The 18,238-nt window shown below is 48.2% G+C and overlaps 1 protein-coding gene across 3 annotated transcripts in view; it reads right to left on the bottom strand.

Moving 5' to 3' along the window:
• Nucleotides 1-14,422, bottom strand: part of TBXAS1 (thromboxane A synthase 1 (platelet)) — a 157,497-nt gene extending 143,075 nt beyond the window's left edge. The window contains exons 1-2 of one of the 3 annotated variants that reach the window (XM_005875001.2): nucleotides 14,320-14,422; nucleotides 5,735-5,905 (exon numbers count right to left, since the gene is read on the bottom strand). In XM_005875001.2, the coding sequence (XP_005875063.1) occupies nucleotides 5,735-5,823 (89 nt within the window). In that variant the 5' untranslated portion in view covers nucleotides 5,824-5,905; nucleotides 14,320-14,422. Of the gene's footprint in view, nucleotides 1-5,734; nucleotides 6,011-14,319 lie in introns of those variants that run through there. The other 2 variants (XM_014546719.1, XM_014546720.1) reach the window with 2 other exon arrangements.
• Nucleotides 14,423-18,238: the final 3,816 nt, after the last annotated feature.

The raw sequence follows: 18,238 nt of genomic DNA, 5'->3' as shown, positions 1-18,238 counted from the left end.
ATAGTACATAGTTGCTTAGAGTTGCAGCTGAGAGGCCGGCAAGTGTGGCGGGGAACTTTGGAGGCCGCAGCAAGCAAGCCTCATGCTCGCTTCAGTGCCTGGCTGCCGGCCGCCATCTTGGCTGACAGTTAATTTGCATATACTCACTGATTAGCCAATGAAAAGGGTAGCGGTCGTACGCTAATTACCATGTTTCTCTTTTATTAGTGTAGATTGTTTCCTTTGCTGTGCAGAAGCTCTTTGATTTGCTGTAGTCCCACTTATTTTTTTCTTTTGCTACCTGTGCTTCTTGTGTCACATTCAAAAAATGATTGCCAAGACCACTGCCAAGGGACTTTTCCTCTATGTTTTCTTTTAGGAGTTTCAGTTTCAGGTCTTAAATTTAAGTCTGTAATCGACTGCAAGTTAATTTTTCTGTATGGTCAAAGATAAGGGTTCAATTTCATTCCTTTGCATGTGTTTATCCACTTTTCCCAGCATCTATTGAAGAGAGTTTCCCTTCCCCATTGTGTATTCTTGGCTTTTTAAAAAAAAATAATTGACTGTATATGCATCAGTTTATTTCTAAATGCTTTATTCTGTTCCATTGATCTATGTGTTTTTTTTAAATGCCAATATCAGACTGTTTTGACTACTATAGCTTTATACTGTAGTTTGCAATCAGGAAGTGGAGTGCATTTGGAGTCTTTTATGCTTCCATACAAATTTCAGGATCTCTTTTCTATTTCTGTGGAATATGCCATTGAAATTTTGATAGGAATTGCATGGAATCTGTAGATGACTTTACGTAGTGTAGACATTTTAACAATATTAATTCTGATTCATGAACACAGGATATCTTTCTATTTCTTTGTGTCTGCTTCATCAGTGTTTTATAATCTTTTACCTCCTTGGCTAAATCTATTCCTATTTTATTCTGTTTGATGCTATTGTAAATGGGATTGTTTTCTTTATTTCTTTTTCAGATAGTTTGTTGTACGTATATAGAAATGTAACTGATTTTTATATGTTGATTTTGTATCCCGCCATTTATAGAATATGTTAATTAGTTCTAACAGTCTTTTGATGGAGTCTTTAGTCTAGAGGCCCGATGCACGAAATTTGTGCAAGGGGCTTGGCCCTCGCAGCCCCGGCTGCCTCTGCCCTCGCAGCAGCCCTGACTTCCTTGCAGCCCCCCGGCCCCCCCCCCCCAACCCACTGGTTGTTCCAGAAGGTCATTCTGCCATCTGGTCTAATTAGCATATTAGCTCTTTATTATATAGGATATATATATATAATCATGGGATCTGCAAGCAGAGAGACAGTTTTACTTCTTCCTTTCCAATTTGGAGGGCTATTATTTCTTTTTCTTGCCTAATTGCTCTGACTAGGACTTCCAATGCTATGTTAAATAAAAGTGGTGAGAATAGGCATCCTTGTCTTGTTCCTGACCTTAGCAGAAAAGCTTTCAACTTTTCACTGTGAGTATGATGTCCGCTGTCGGCTTGTCATATATGGCCTTTATTACGCTGAGGAACATTCCTTCTATACCTGGTTGGTTGAGCATTTTTATCATGAAAGGAAGTTGAATTTTTGTCAAATGTTTTTACTGCATCTATTGAGGTGATCATGTGATTTTTATACTTGTTCTGTTAATGTGGTGTATCACATTTATTGATCTGTGGATGTTGAACCATCTTTGCACCCCAGGGAACAACGGTGTTTTTTCAATAGGCTCTGGGACCAGATGTGGATCTAGAATCAGAATCCAGTTCCCCCACATGTAGAGCAAGCTGTCTGAGAAAGAAATTCTCAGGTATAGTGATAGGCATTTCCGTTACAGTCTTAAGTCTTAATAATCACCCAGCACATTTTACTTTAACCTGGTCTTAGGCTGAGACTTGACCAGAACACTAACTCACCCTGCTTCCTAGTTTAATGTCTGTTTGATCTGTACTTCTGTTGTCTTGGGATCCTGAACCTTAAATGCAGCTCAGCACTGAAAGCTCTTCTATCTTCCCAAGGGCTCTTCTCAGCCTCCACCATAGGCATATATTCACTTGTTTTAACTGCTTAGTTACTTAGTGGAACAGCCTCCATTTACCTTTCTCATCAGCTAAGACTCTCCCATTACTCCAAAGAATAAAGAAATCTTTATAACAAGAATCCAGCTGCCAGTTCTTAGGTGTGCTTGAGAGTTTAAAAGCACTAGGAGTCAAGGCTGCCTCTAGCAATATTCAACTCATGCAACTTATTTCTTATATATCAAATCTCTTCCAGGAGTAAGAATTTAAAACAGTTTTATACAGAAATCTTAAAATGCTTCTCGCATGTGTTAATCACCTTTGCTGTGCTTCATGTACTTCTAGCTCATAGATTCTACACCCCCAGCTCTGTCTCCCACCCCAGTGGAGTGGCCCTGGTCTCCTTATACCCCAACTCACGCTGCTCAGGCACCTACCTACCAATGTGAATGATCCTCATTAAAAAATCATGTCAAGTGCAGTTTTGGGAAAACTATCAACATATACTATGCCTATTTTGCAATGCACTCTTTTTAAATGAAATGAACTATTTTGTCTTCCTCTTTTCAAATTTGCACATACACTTAATAACTAAGACTTGTTCATTTATAAGTACATGCCATGGTCTCTACTCTACAAGGTGTGTGTGTGTGTGGGTGGGGGGAGCTACAAGGACAGTCGATCTGCAACAATTAGAAAAGTGGTCACCAAGTAGGTACGCAGTGAACGTACAGTAGGCTTTCAGGAAAGGGGCTGCTGGTTCTTGTGGCCAAAAGATTTATACTGAGCTGTGAGGGGTAAGAGTTGAACCAGCAAGGGAAATGCCAGCAGAGATTAGAGGCTGGAATTAGCCTACGTTTATTAGGTGCCAAGCTCGAGCCAGGCATGTGAAAGAGAGGAGGTGAGAGGGATGATGAAAGCAGCACTGAGTGGGGGCTTGTATGTGCCTTGGGCAACCCCAGGAAAGGCTTCCCTGAGGAGACGCCCCTGAGCTTAGCATTGAAGGGAAGAGAGGACGGGCATCCAAGCACGGGGACCGGCCAGGGCAAAGGCCCCGCTGCAGCGTGTCCCTTCAGAGAACCATGAACAGCACAGGATGTCAGGGGAGAGACCAGATGAGGCCCCTGAAGGACGCGAGAGCCAAGCCCTAAGTCCTGGACGCTGGGCTGATACATGTGTCCTTAACTTTTCCCCCATTAAACCAAATGCTAGCAGAACACCTGTGCCATGGACAGAAGTTGCCAGAACTGTAATGAGATATGAGACCCCACCCCTACCGGGGAGGAACTCGCCGGCTGGTTGAAGAGGCAAGAAACTATCCTGGTGTACCTCATAGTTTTACCTTCTCAGAGTTGAGTTTAGGTTCTCCATTGCGATCTTACCTGGCCAATGGCAGGTGTCACTCTGAAAGGAAAGACTAAGGAGTTGAAATATTCAGGACGTGCCACCTTCCCCGAATTCTCCTCAGGCAAGATGGCTGTGAGCATCTCTCTCACATGTAACCTTCTAAGAAAATGAAGCTGGGGAGAACACACTTTATTCAAGCTGATGTCTGTGGCTCAGTGGCTACCTAGAACCTTGCCTGGAAGAGAAAGGTCAACAGGCCAAGGTGTTTTCCTGGAGCTGAATCAAGGGATAGACTCAAGGGCACCAGAGCCACAGCTACAGCTCCTCCCTCCTGCTGCTCCTCTCCTTCTGGAATATTCTCTCCAGACGTTGAGTTTACCCCAGGACCTCCATATGCCCCCTCCCATGGGATCCGATCCAGACTTCCTGTTTCCTGACCTTGTCCTGGGGCCTCACTCCACGCCTGGCACACATGAACAGATCAATGAATGCTTTTGTGATAACAGGTGGAAGTCAGCTCTCCCTTCCTATTTACCACCTCTGCTTCATGCTTTTATCTAATCTTGTCTCTGACCCAGGTTATTAATCTGTCCCCGGGAATAGATTACACATGCACAGCTGCCTTGCTGAACAGTGCGGTGTTATTGACCGTGACTCTCTGATGTACGCTGATTACAGTTACAGCAGCTTATGGTCAGGACACACGCCCCTTTCCGTGACCAGAGCAACGTTAATGTATGCAATTCATTAATTTATCGAGGCCATAGGTGAGGCACTGAGCTGGGCATAAGAATACAGAAATGAAAACAACACACTAACGACAGACACAGACATGTAGGAAAGTATCTTATATAATAAAAGGCTAATATGCAAATTGTCCCTTTGACCGGGAGTTCAACCAGGGGGCTGGGCCGGCTGGTCAACTGCCCACAGCCCCTCCCCTCAGCCAGCCCTGCCCCTGAGCATCCCCCCCCACCCCCCACCCCGATCAGGCCAGGCCAGCCAGACCCCACCCCTGCACGAATTCATGCACCGGGCCTCTAGTATAATATAAACATTGATGCCATGAGACCACCTGGAGGACTCAGGTGGGACATGCTTTGAGAGCCACAGTCAGAGCCTAGCTGTTGATGAGAAATTAATATTAATAAATAATTAAAAATATGCCTAAAGCACCAAACACTTACTTTCCTCTGCATTTAGGTTACATGAGTGTCAGGTCATTAGAGTGGCTGACATCTACTAAGTAAGCACCCTCCTACGTGTCAGGTGCTGTGCTGTGTGCGTCACTGAGCTTGGAACGATGTTAAGATGGATTAATGGGGTGGGGGGGCTACCATTTGCATGTGGCTGGTCCCGAGGCAAGATAAGCTACACTGCCACAGAAAAGTTCAAAAGATAATTAAGCCAGTTAAAAGGCAAAACAGCACTGGACTGAAGCTGCCTTTCAGAGCCAGTTTCCAAGAAGTAATTTCATCATCACAGAACATCAAACGTGAATCCCATTTTCAACTATGCAAATTCCAGAAGAATAATACCTCACATTTGCATAATGTTTGATGCTTCTGAAAGTGCGTTCCCAGTTATTAATCTAGAGGAGGCTTTATTACCACCGGAAACATAAATTGAAATTCTGTTCAAATCCAAGTTCCACCTTCCCCTCAAACCCCAGAGCTGCCTAAATCCAGGTGCTTATGACTGACAGGTGGATATGCATAAGTGCCGCCCGTTGTGTGACCTTGGACTGAGCCAGACGTCGGAAAACCTGTTGAACTAACACTACCACAGGGAGCTGCTCCCAGTTCCCATTTGAGATCCTTGCAGGGTCCCAGACTTTGTGGCTACTGAGTGTGCTATGCTCATAGGGCCCCATTCCCTTTTATCAAATATTAGAAAACAAGGAAATTAGTTCCACCACTTTGTCCTTAAACCTCCAGAAATCCCCGTCAGTGACTGCCCGCAGGGTAGCCCCCGATGCCAGAGAGCTCCCACATCCTTTCTGTGTTTAGTGTAACATGAACCAGGGGCCGGTTGTGCTGTACAGCCGAGGCGGGGAGAAGATCTTAGAAACCCAAGGTGAGAAGATAGGACGGGGTGCGAGGACATACTTCTCCCCAAACCTTTCCCCTTGGTTTCTTTTTCCATCGCCCTCAGACTTAATTATGTGCAGCGTTCTCAGTGACTGACCCCCCAGCCTTTTCTGACACTTCAATCTCATGCATTTTAGCAAAAGATTAACCCGGCTGTTTGCCTTTCATTCTGAAGCTGTGTTAATACTCAACTCCCTCCAGATTAGAAAAGAAGGAAAACACACTCCTGCGTCCCCCTCCTGGCTCCAGCAGGGCTCCCGGGCTCCCGGGCTGCAGTCTCTGAGCCGCACTTACCACGTCAGGAGGGCCAAGAGGACCACTGACAGGGTCACCGTCAGCACAGGGCCGCTGGCTTCCAGGCTGAGGAACCCCCAGCCTTCCATCGCTCCTGCTCCTCCGAGACCCTCGGGGGTGTCCTGCAGGGGGAGAGGCGGCGGATGGCCCTGCCGGTACAGGAATCACGCTCTGCAGACAGAAGAAGGAAGAGGCAACCAAGAAAACATCACCTCGAGTGGGTCCCCAGAATGTGCTCATTCTCAGAGTGTCTCCGTATAAAGAGGAAGGAAGAGGAGGGAAAAACAAAGGCTTTCTGTGTAAGGCAATGAATCAGCAACTTCATTTTCTTGATGACTGTACCGTCAATAAACATTTACGTTAAATTCCCCGGGGAACTGGCAGCAGAGCTGGCCCCATGTTGGTTGAGAAACAAATTGGTTCAACCAGGACGAGGGGTCCTTAAAGAAAGACTCCTCTCAAAAAAAAAAAAAAATCAATTTAGAATTAAGTGAAGAGATTCTGTATATCCCAGAAAAACCTGGGGTGGACATCAGCCTGATGAAAAATGCTGGCTGCCCTGAGGGCATCCATCCGGCAAAGTTCATTGGTTCCCGGGCCTGACGACCTCTCTGGGGTCAGAGGTGACTGGGGGCTGGCTGTTGGTGACTGGCTGTTGCAATGGACCAAAACTCCTGCCTCAGATTAGTGCTGTCGTCCTGAATGAGAGGATTTCTTAAATGTCTGAAAGTGTATCCATAGATAACCGCGTGTATGGATCCTTTGTCCTAGTGCTGAGCTTATCTGACTAGTGGAGCCTGGATCCTTTTTTGCTTGTTAGTCATCGCACAACACCTTTAGTAAGGGGGCGGGTGTATCCAAATCCATGGACCAGCTGAGGGAGCAGCCGGGAAGAGGTGGGGCGTCCACAGAGGCCAGACAGCACAGGCCAAGGGAAGAAACCTGGGCTTCACTTTATCAGCCGCCGAGGTTTTGACGTGGTTGTTCTTATAATTATTAAAGTTGTTCTGGCGACATGTAAAGAATTCACGGGCAGGGAGCAGGAGGAAGAGCAGGGAGGCCACGCAGAGGACTGCGACCTCCCTCCCAAGATGACACTCCTTAGACGATAGCAGGGATGGGAGGTGCACAGAAGCAGGTGAACTTGGGATGCATTTGGGGGTAGACTGCAGCGTTTCCTGGGGGGTGGGACGTGGAGGGGAAGGAGGGAACATGTCTGACCACCAGGTTCCTGGCTTGATCTACAGGGGTACAGGGTGTCCTTTACTGAGATGGGGAAGGTGGAGTCTTGTTGGGAAAATCAAGAGGTTCAGTTTGGGTTTTGTTAAGTTTGAGATGCTTGGGAGACATCTGAGTGGCCCTGTCAAGTCAGAGAGCAATCTGGGCTGAAAATATATGTAACAAGGATGAGTCATGATAGTGCATTTATGGGGTACTTGCTGTGTGTTAGTTACTCTCCTAAGAGTGTTCATATGTGTCTGCTCACTTAATCCTCTCAAACAACCCAATGAGGTAAAATTTAATCCCATCTTATGGAAAAGTCATGGATGTAGGCCTCCAAAGCCCATTCTCTGAACAAAAGTGTATATTCAAACACGGGCACCATCAACATACAAATAATATTTAAATCCAGAGGCATAGATGGAGCTACAGCCACAAATGAGAGTGAACCACTCAGGTACCAAGTACTTCCCTTTTCTCTGACCAGTTGCCCTGCTTCCCTGTTTTGCATCCCTACTTAGGTGTCCCCCAACAGCTGTACCCCATCTGGACCCCAGTGCCCCATGCTCCAGCCCAGACCTTTCAGACAAAGTCTCCTTTGTCCCGTCCCATCCCATCAGTATGTACTGAGATGTTAATGGAGCTGTGTGCTCCCCTCACAAAACAGAGCTGCACTCCACAGGGGACACCTAGAACATGCGGCTGTGGGTGTGGAGGAAGCCAGCTCATCACGGCCACAGATTCCGTCAGAAGGGCCTCAGGTATGACTGGGAGCAGTGTGTGTGCCAGAAAGAGGCTCAGAAAAAGTTTTCTCTTCTAAGGTTTGGAGGTGAATAAATGTGAGCAATGCTGGTAAAGCACCCAGAAGCAAGCTTACTTACCGAAAGGCTTGTCGTAGCAAGAGTATGATGCCGAGAGCAGCATTTCCCAAGTGCATTTGACCACAGAGTCCCTCTTAAGAGACATTTATCAACACATCCCTCAGGAACATGCTTTGAAAAATGTTGACCAAGCCCAAGTCTTATTTACAGAGGAGGAAATGAAACCCAGAAAGGGTGTGACTGGTACCAAGTCCCATAGCTGATAGAATCCAGGTCTCTCATCTCGATTTTTAGGCTCTGCATCTAGAATATGTTCCTCACGTCACCCTGTGGGCATGTCACCCACACACCTGGCACAGGTCCTGCCCTGTTCTTGGAGACACCTTTGAATGTTGGTGTCCAGCTCCCCTAGTGGCACCGAGGCCACTCATTCATTCCTCCAGCTGGTATTTTTGGAGCCCTTCCTACGTGACCTGTGATTTGTGGAGGGATCATCACACCCTTTCTATGCTTGCCTCAGAGCAGAGATACTACTCAGGGAATTGTGGGAAGTAAACTAACCAAGATGGAGTAGAAAGGTCGGATATGAGAGATATTAAGGATTTTCCTCAGGAAAGTAACATAATTAAGGATGTATTATAATTTTTATATCTATGAGACAATGCAGGGACTCTCTGGCCAAGATATTTTCAGGATGAAGGGCAGACTGTTGCAATGATATTTACCATAATTAAACATTATACCTTTATTCTCTGGGTATTTTCTGTTAAATACTATGTCTATTAAAAATAATCAACTCGTCCTGGCCGGTTGCTCAGTGGTTAGAGCATCGACCCTTGCACCAAAGGTTCTCGGGTTCAATTCCCAGTCAAGGGCACGTACCTAGGTTGGGTTTGCTCCCCACCGGGGTTGGAGTATGTGCAAGAGGCAACCAATTGATGTGTCTCTATCACATCGATGTTTCTCTATCTATCTATCTATCTATCTATCTATCTATATCTATCTCTCCCCCTCCCTTTCCTCCTCCCTCCCTTCCTCTCACTCTCTGAAAAGTGATGAAAAAAATATGCTCAGGTGAGGATTAACAAAAAACAAAACAAAACAAACAATCAACTCTACAGAACTGTATGAAACATACCAACTCCCAGAGACCAACTCTGTTAAGAATAAGTGTATATCGTCCCATTTCTTTTTCTATCCATATATAAACATGGCTATGTTTTTTATTTTTATGAAAGCGAAGTCATCATATCCATGCCATTCTGCAAATGGCTTTTCCCCTCACTGTGTCGAGACCGTCTTTCTGCACTCCTTCCTAGAGATATGCATCTCTGGTACTTAGGATTCCACCGTGTGGGTGTGTCGTAATTACCCTGCCCTCTGCTGAATGGTATTCGAGTTGTTTCCAAGTTTTCCCAACTGCAAATGAAGCTGCAGTGAACATCCTTGTACATATCACTGCGGCCTTGTGTGAGGCTATCCCAAGTGACATTCTCAGAAGTGGCACCGCTGGGCCCAAAAACGTGCATTTCAAAATGCTGGGGGGTGCCGCCCTCCGTGAAGGAGTCTCAGTATTTCCTCCCCCGAGCTGTGCGCCGTTACCCCACTTGGTTAGACACCCCCCGGCACTTTTCCCTTCCGCCTCAACCTACTCCAAGTCTATCTTTTTTTCTCCTACATCCAGGCAGACACCTCCCCCAGAGTTGGGTCAACTGTTTTGACTTAAGTCTGGTGTTTCTTTTTAAAGCTTTCACTCCATAAATCCTGTGGTATTTCCTCCGTGTTCCCTGTGTTTAAAGGCTGCCCGTGCAGATGTCTGAGCGGTGCCTGGCTCCTCTGCTGACGGGCCCCAGCTGCCGAGCTGAGCCTGGTGTCTGGTGAGGTTCGAGGCAGCGGGGCACATTCTCTCTGCCAAGCAGAACCCCACATAAAGGACACCGGGGCACCATGCAAATCCAGAGAACGTCTACGTGTAACTATAACCCCATTGCAGCCTCAGCGCCAGCCTGGGGAGTAGGTGAGCAGGACTTTCCATTCCTGGTCCAAGCAGAAAAAACTGGAGCTCAGAGATGTTCCAAGACTGCCTGAAATCATACATTTAACACATTCTAGAGGCCAGGCTCAAGCCCCAGCCTCTGGCTTTAAACCCAGTGTTTTTCCCACTAGATCTAAAGTCACTTCTTGGTTGAAATGTCCGTAGTTCCCCAAGCCAGCCCACAGCTGTGATATCTTTGTTCCTATGTTCACCTCCTGGTGTGCAGAGTTGCCGATAAGGAAGAGGGGGATGGTGTGTGCCTGGGGAGGTTTTATCTCCATGCAGAAGATACCGGGACCCCTTTTGGAAGGCACAACCCTCAGCTGGCCCCCATTCAGCCACATCTCCTAAACACCATGCAATATCTTAGGGACTCTCTGTCCAATTTCTGAAAACATGGGGTCAGGTGAGATGGGCTCATCCATTCCTTCATTCCTTCAGCCAACAAACATTTATTGAACAATTGCTAGGCACTAGGCACCGGGCATAGAATCCCCATATATAAGTCTGGGCCTTGCCCCCAAGGAGCTCAGATTCTAGGAGAGGGAAGCAGACATGTGAACACCCAAGTGCCATCGGTGCTAGAGGTGCGGTGATACACATACACACACACACACACACACACACACACAGAGGCAGGGCACAGAGGGGGCAACGGTAGGAGGAAGGCACTTGTAAAAGGTTTGCACAGCCCGGTGGCATGGCTCAGTGGTTGAGTGTCAATCTATGAATCAGGAGGCCATGGTGTGATTCCGGTCAGGGCACATGCCTGGGTTGCTGGGCTCGATCCCCTCGTGCAGGAGGCAGCCAATCAACGATTCTCTCTCATCATTGATGTTTCCATCTCTCTCTCTGAAATCAATAAAATAAAAATATTTTTAAAAAGAAAAATAAAATAAAACAAAATGAAAGGTTTGAACAAGTGATGCCGGAGCTTAAACTGGACAGATGAGTTCACCCAGCACATGAGGGAGGACAGATGTGCTGGGCAGCGGGAGCAGAGCTAACATTTGCGAAAGGCATTGGAAGCTGGGGTGAGAGGGAGGACGGAGAGATGCTCAGAGACCCGTCCCATAAGGCACTGTGGGTCATGCCAAGGAGTTTACACTTTATTCTGGGATCAGTGGGAAGCCAGAGTAGGACCTGAAATTGAGCAGCAGTGTGCTTAGCTTTGCTTTTAGAACAGCGGTTCTCAACCTGTGGGTCGCGACCCCTTTGGGGGTCGAACCACCCTTTCACAGGGGTCGCCTAAGACCATCGGAAAACACAAATATAATTACATATTGTTTTTGTGATTAATCACTATGCTTTAATTATGTTCAATTTGTAACAATGAAATTGGGGGTCACCACAACATGAGGAACTATATTAAAGGGTGACGGCATTAGGAAGGTTGAGAACCACTGTTTTAGAAGTATCCCTCAGGAGGCAGACTGGATGGGTTATACCTGAGATGGGGACACCAGCAAAGAGGCCACTGGTCATCCAGGTAAGAGATGACGGTCTGAATAAAGCAGTAGGCCTAGACATGGGGAAGAGAGCCCTGGGAAGGCAGAATCACCAGTGTTTGGTCACTGATTGAGTGTGAGGGTGAAGGAGAGGGAGTGGTTGAGGATAACTCCTCAATTTCTAACTCTATTGATTGAGTCATGTGGTGCCATACACAGCAATTAAGACCTGGGAGAAGGAGCAAGTGGCGGGAAATTACTGTGGCTTCAGTGGTGAGACAGCGAAGCATGAGGCCCCTGGTGGCCATGGAGGCAAAGATGCTCAGAAGGCAGCCAGCCCCGGAGAGGTCAGGAGAGAAATCTGGAGTAGAGAAGGAGTTTGCATTTGAAGAGCCATCTGCATATGGATGGGACGAAGCCATGAGGATAAAACTAACCAGAGAATAGGTGGAGTGCTGAGAAGTGGGTCATGGAACAACATTAGCAAGAGCGGCCTTGCAGGGGAGAAGCAAAGGGGACCCTGGAGAGATGGAGGAGGGTTGATCGGAGAGGGAACAGCACCCTACTTCCGTGCTTAAATGGGGTCACTTTCTGTTTTCCGAAGAACGGGGTTTGAATCCAGCCACTTCTGCTCTCCAGCTTGGATGGTCTTGAGAAGCTATTTAACTTCTCCACGCCTCAGTTTCCCATCTGTAAAGTGGTGATAGCTGAACATACGGCACAGGGTGGTTGTGAGGACAATGAGGTGCCGGTGTGGCATGCTTAGCAGGGCTCTGACACGGAGTGGACACTTGTACGTGTGGTCTGTGGTTCTGTTCGCCAACACCACAGGAGGACAGTTGTAAGAAGCATGAAATGCCTAAAGGTGAGGAATGTTGCAGAAAGGCCAAATAAGGTGGTCACCAGAGCGTCTTAGGATTTAGCAGGTAGGTCATTGCTGCCACCCAGAAAGGCTCTGGTGAAGTGGCAGATGTTGAGAAAAAGAGGTTGGAAAGGACTGATGACCTTCTGCTTCTATCTCTTTGGCCCTGCGGTGGAGACCTGGGAGAAAGCACAGGTTTGGACCAGCTAGAGTAGAATCTCTGGGTGCCACTGTCTGTGGGACCCACGTGAAGCGGGAACATCTCCTGTGAGGAGACCTGTGGGAGGCAGCAGCATCTGTGTGCTCCCCCGGCCCCTGTGATAATGCAGAATTGTCTCTGCTCTTCAACGTTGCTATGGAGACATGGGTGGGTTTGTAAACAGTTTTCAGGTCTATGTCAAATCTTGACTTTTGTATGGGTTGTAAGGGCAGGGACCATATTTTATATATCATTGTGCAACCACACCACCTGTTACGCTGCAACCTTATATACTCACGTGGCTTTGATTAACATCCACAGGCTGGTGATTCCCAAATCCATCCTCTCCAGCCCAGTTCTCATCCCTGAGTTTCTGACTAATATAACAAGTTGCCCACTGGACCTCTTCTCACAGATACTCCACAGATGCTGCAGACTTGAAATATCTAAAACTAGACTCATCGTTGCAGCCTCCTTTCTCCACTAACCTCCTGTCCTCAGCCCATGTTCCCCATCTCAGTAAATGATACCTCCTCCCACTCCGCTCCCAAGTCAGAAACTTGGGCTCATCCTTGACTCCTCCTTCTCTCCCAGCCCCCACCTCCACATCCAGTTAATCACCAGGCCCTATTGGTTCTGCCTACTGATTTCTCTCCTTCTGGCCACTTCTCCCTTTAGCCATTCATTCTCATTCATTCCACTGACTCCATAAATGTATTGGCATCTAGTCTGCGTTAGATACTGTTCTAGGCCATGGGAATACGCTGGGACAACAAACAAGCTAGATTTCTGATCCCACGGAGCTTGTATCGAGAGAGGGGTCCACCCAAGCGCAGCTCTGTCTCACTAGATTGCAGCAGTTTCCTAACCGCCTCCCTGTCCCTCATTCATTCATCGACATTGATTTGTTGAGTTTGTGCTAAGTGCCTAGCATTGTGCTGGATGTGCCTGAAGAATGTCGGGAAGACTAGCGGGGCCTGGAAGCATTGAGCAAGGGGAAATGTAAAACTGGGTGAAACCAAACTTGAGGGTAGGTAGGGGTCAGAACACCTAAGACCGGGTGGGCCATTAAAAAGTGTACCACTCCTTCCGAAAGGAAAGGGAAGCCGTTGAAGGAAGGCCTTTCAGCAGGGGAGTGACACGATGTATCTAGGCCAACTCTGTCCCGCCTGGTTTTACTAAAATGAGTGTGGAGCTCTTTAGATGATAGTCTAACACCTGTACGTCAGCATCATCCAGGAGCCCCGGTCACACAATGAGAGCTCTGCCGCAGTGCTACCATGCAGATCCTGGCTGTATGTTTCATCAGAAGGCGGGACAACCTGTCAACGGCAGGCTGCTCTTGGTATTGCGAATGACATGGCCCGTCCTATTTCCTGCACATTTCAGCCCCTCTATCAATTTATGTCACCCATGATCTCAGCTTGTCAGATATTAGCACTTTCTAAATTGTCATCGCATCTTGCCTGGCACTCCTCCTGGCTGAATGTGGCTGCATGTTGACGATGAGGCGTAGTTCTGCTGGTGAACATGGGGAGTCAGCAGATGGCTTGACTGCCTTCAGGCAAGTCTGGGAGCTTTCAGTCAAGCTAGTGCTTGAAACAGCCATTTTTCACCTCCTAGTCACAGGGTTCGGGTAAGGGAGGGAGGAAGGGATTGTGGAGACCGGCTGCATGCGCAGGAAGCAGAATCCAGAATCCACAGAGGCTGGCAGCAGACTGCAGTGGAATTCCAGGCAAGTCAGCACCCCGCAGTCCCAACACAGGAAGGAGGGCTCTGTGACATATGCATGGGCCCAATCGTGGGGCCCCCAAAGCAGAAGATAATCAGAACTTTCAACAGCAGCTGCTTTCAAGACGACGTATAGAGGAGCGGGTAGGAGGATCCCAGCCCCCGGAATGGCAGAGTAGAAATAAAAATTGAGTCCTGAGGGAAGAGTGGATAGGATAAAAGCCCAATCTCAAGGGCTTGACAATATAGAAGTCTCTCTTTCACTCACCTAACCGTCCAAATGTGGGTGTTCCGTGGGCAGCTTTCCATGCAGTGATTTGGGAACGCAGGCTCCTTCAGTCTTGTGACCCCACCTTCTTCCACCCCTCAGATGTCTTTGCTGGATCGTCTGCAACCAGCTGGCCAGGTTTTTACAGATCAGACCTAGAAGTGGTGTAAACACTCCCAATTTCATTTCCTTGGTCACACCCACATGAAAGGAGGCTGGGGAATGGACAGGCACAGGAGGAAAAAGAAACAAGTTTGGTAAACACACAGCATTCCTGCCATAGGTAGGTCCCAGCCTGGAATTTATTCTCAATACAACAATAGGAAACAAGCCACTAGAACAGGGTGGAGGGGGGGCCATGGAGGTCCCCAAAAGCCCTGTAGTCAGTTCAGGGATCAAGGATAAAGAGGAACTAACCTTTATGAGGATGGAGCTGACACCTAACACAGTTTCCCCAACTCTCTCCCCAGGAGGCTGAGCCTACTTCCCGTAGCCCTAGCTGCTAGCTTGGGGTCTGCCCCAAGTTCACTGCTCGGAGCCTGTTCACAGCTCCATGAAGCCATTGGAGCCATCCATGTATGATGCTCACCTAGACCTAACTAGACAAGGCTGGTCCTCCCAACTAGACCCTCCTAGGATGCAGTGCTACTTGAATCAAGCCTCAATTCTCCACACCCCACTGGACAATGTGAATCAGAAATATCTGCTGTGCCTGAAGAAGTCTATCTTATACCTTGAACATTCTGTCTTTAGTGGTCCTAGCTCCCTGTGCATCTGCACTGGTCCGTATGCTGAGGCCCCAGCCTGTTTATACCTGTGCCCACCTGAGTTACGACAGGCCCTGTGTCAACCTGACCCCCTCCTAAGGGGCCAGATTCCTTCTTGTGCATTTCAGCACTCAGACTAGATGTCACCTCCAGGAGGGGCTGTGCCCACCTGAGTTACGACAGGCCCTGTGTCAACCGGACCCCCTCCTAAGGGGCCAGATTCCTTCTTGTGCCTTTTCAGCACTCAGACTAGATGTCACCTCCAGGAAGGCTCCAGGACCACCCATGATGTGACTCGTACCTCCGTGTCCTGCCATAGCACCCCAAGCGTTCTCTGTTGATGTTGCCTAATCAATTGTATGTCGACAGAAACTGCATCTGACTCAGCAGTGTACCCCCAGTGGCCAGGAGAAAGCCTGCCTGGCACTGGTAGGGGTTCATGAAACGTTTGTTGAATGAATACATGCAGTTCTGCCTGTGCTTCAGGTAGCAGCCACCAGATGGCAACAGTGCTCTTTGGGTTATGAAGGTAGGTGCGGGTGCTCTTTCTGGGAGAACACCTGAAGTAAACTGAGGTTTGTTCCCATAATCCAAGCACGTGGGGAATCTTCTGTGAAATGTATCAGTTCGTTGAAATAACCACAACATCATTTCTCAAGCTAGCTTCTCTAAGGAAAATACAGCAAATGAAATGCCATAAAGAAAGGAAGAGGGAGAGGGGACGCTCCATTGAGCGCTCCAGTCCTTGGTCCCATTCTCCACGTGACCTCAGTGCGGAACTATTTAACTCAAAGACCCGAGAATATCCGTTCAGATTCCTGAGCACTTGATGTGTCTGAGGCTGTCCCAGCCTGACACCCCGGTGGCTGCCTGTACCTGTTCCGGGTTCACTGGCTCTCATTTTACTTGTTTATCTTATCGGGGTTTTACCAATAGACCAGTTTGGCTGGAACAGAGGGTTCATAACTAAGGCTGGTGAGAGATAAGGTTGGAGCAGCAGGGAGGGGCCCGCAGGAGGAAGCCTCTGGACACCAGGCTGAGGAGTGTGGACTTTACCCCCACGAGGCAGAGTAGCTGGAAAGGATGCTGGTGTCATGCACATGTGTTCACGCATGTGTGGGCAGGCAGGTGGGCACGCACGTGTGTGCGAGAGCGAAAGGGCCCAGTGATGGGGGGAGGGACATGTGCTAAATGGTGCTGAGAAGGACAGACGTTGGGAGATCTCTGCCACCGTCTAGGAAGTAGGGCTGAGGCATGGGACGCGTGGAGGACATGGAGGGTGGACATCCGGGCGGCTTCGGGGGATGCTCTCTCTGTAGGTAAATGAACTGATGGGAAGAAGAGGGAGAGAAGAGAGCCCAGAAAGGAGGCCCACCTGACTTTGTGCAAATTAGAGAAAGTCGGGCTAAATCCTGACTTTGTGCAAATTAGAAAAAGATGTGTCTTTCCCAGGGATCTGACTTCTACCTGCAGAAAAGCGCGCTGTTCACAACGCTCTTAGGTGGACAGTGTCCCTGGACGTTCCACGCCCACCCTGCTGCCCAGCAGCCCTCAGAGCCATCTCCAGGCTCCAGGCCGGGTGAGGGAGACAGGGTGGTATGGGAGGGACTCCCGAGAGGAATGGGGAAGATGGCAGACACCTGTTTTTAAGAGAAGCAGCACCCTGAGTTTTGAGTGTCTCAGACTGTAGGGGAGTCAGATACACATTGCGGGAGGGGAGGGGTGATATTAACACACAGATTGCCAGGCCCCACCGTCAGAGTTTCTGATTTGGTGGATCTGGGCTGGCGCCTGGGAATCTGCATTTCTACCAAATTCCCAGGTGATGCTCCTGCTAGTTTGGGACCAGGCGTGGAGAAGGGTGCTTCTCGCCCCCAGCTGTGCATTAGAAGCACAGTGGAAGTTTTTTCTAAATGCTCAAGTCAGAGCCCGTCCCAACCCACCTGGATCAGAATCCATAGAACATCTGGAGGGCTTCCCTCCACCTCCAGGTGAGATTCAAAGACAACACCTCTGGGGCCACCTCGGGGCTGAAGATGCTGCTGTGTGGGACTGAAGAGTATTAGCAAATGCTCTTGTTTCTGCTCATGAATTTTCACCGTTTTGTCTCCAACACCCTCCTGATTCCCCTGAAGAGGCCTCAGTTTCCCCTTTTGCTCCGAGATGTGTACCAAACTGGCCAGAACTGTCCCGTCTCCCTCCCAGGATCATTTATTTCACATTTGCTTCTTTCCCAATAAGCACTTGACACTTTGCTTTTTCCAGCTCTTATTTCAGCAATTCCTCTTCTGCCTTTCCCGTGGGTGGGTCGTGCAGCTTTCTGCAGACCTGCCACCCTCCGCCCCCCTTCTCTGCCGTGACCTCCTCCCACCACAGCCCTGGCCCCACCCCTGCACCTCATGGCCACCCAGCTGTTCGGCGCCAACGTGTCTTATCTCCCAATGGGATTATTTGAGCGTCTGCAGGAACTAAGAGAAGTGAGTCCTTTCTCACAAGAGGGTCGTGAAAACATGAGGTAACATAAGGTATGTGTAGGCTAGAAGTAAATACGGGTCTGAAATTTCACATAATTACATAATAGAGAGGTGTTGCCAAGGTAAATTAATAAGGAAACAGTTGGCTGATGTTTACCAACAAAATCAGTATGGGGCTTGTTCCTCCCTGCTTTTTCTTTCTCAAATGAGCCATGAGTTGGAAGACAGTAGTCCCCCCTATCCGCGATTTTGCTTCCTGCATTTTCAGTTACCTGTGGTCAAGCGCAGTCCAAAAAAAATAAATAAATGGAAAATTCCAGAAATAAACAACTCGTAAGTTTTAAATTGCATGTTGTTCTGAGCAGTGTGATGAAATCCCATGCCTTCCTGCTCTGTCCTGCCCAGACGTGAATCACCCCTTCGTCCAGTGTCTCCACGCTGTATACACTCTCTGCCTGTGAGCGGCTTAGTGGCCCCCTTGGTTATCAGCTCGACTATTGAAGTATCGCAGTGTTTGTGTCCAAGTCACCCTTATTGTACTGAATAACGGCCCCAAAGTTCAAGAGCAGTGGTGCTGGCAATTTGGATATGCCAAAGAAAAGCCATAAAGTGCTTCCTATATGTGAAAAGGTATGTATGTAGAGGGGGAAAAGCATAATATATACAGGGTTTGGCACT

Source organism: Myotis brandtii, unplaced genomic scaffold (assembly GCF_000412655.1).
Source record: "Myotis brandtii unplaced genomic scaffold, ASM41265v1 scaffold455, whole genome shotgun sequence".
NCBI lineage: Eukaryota > Metazoa > Chordata > Mammalia > Chiroptera > Vespertilionidae > Myotis > Myotis brandtii.
Note: the sequence above shows the minus strand (reverse complement) of the source record. Positions and strands in the feature narration are given on the sequence as shown.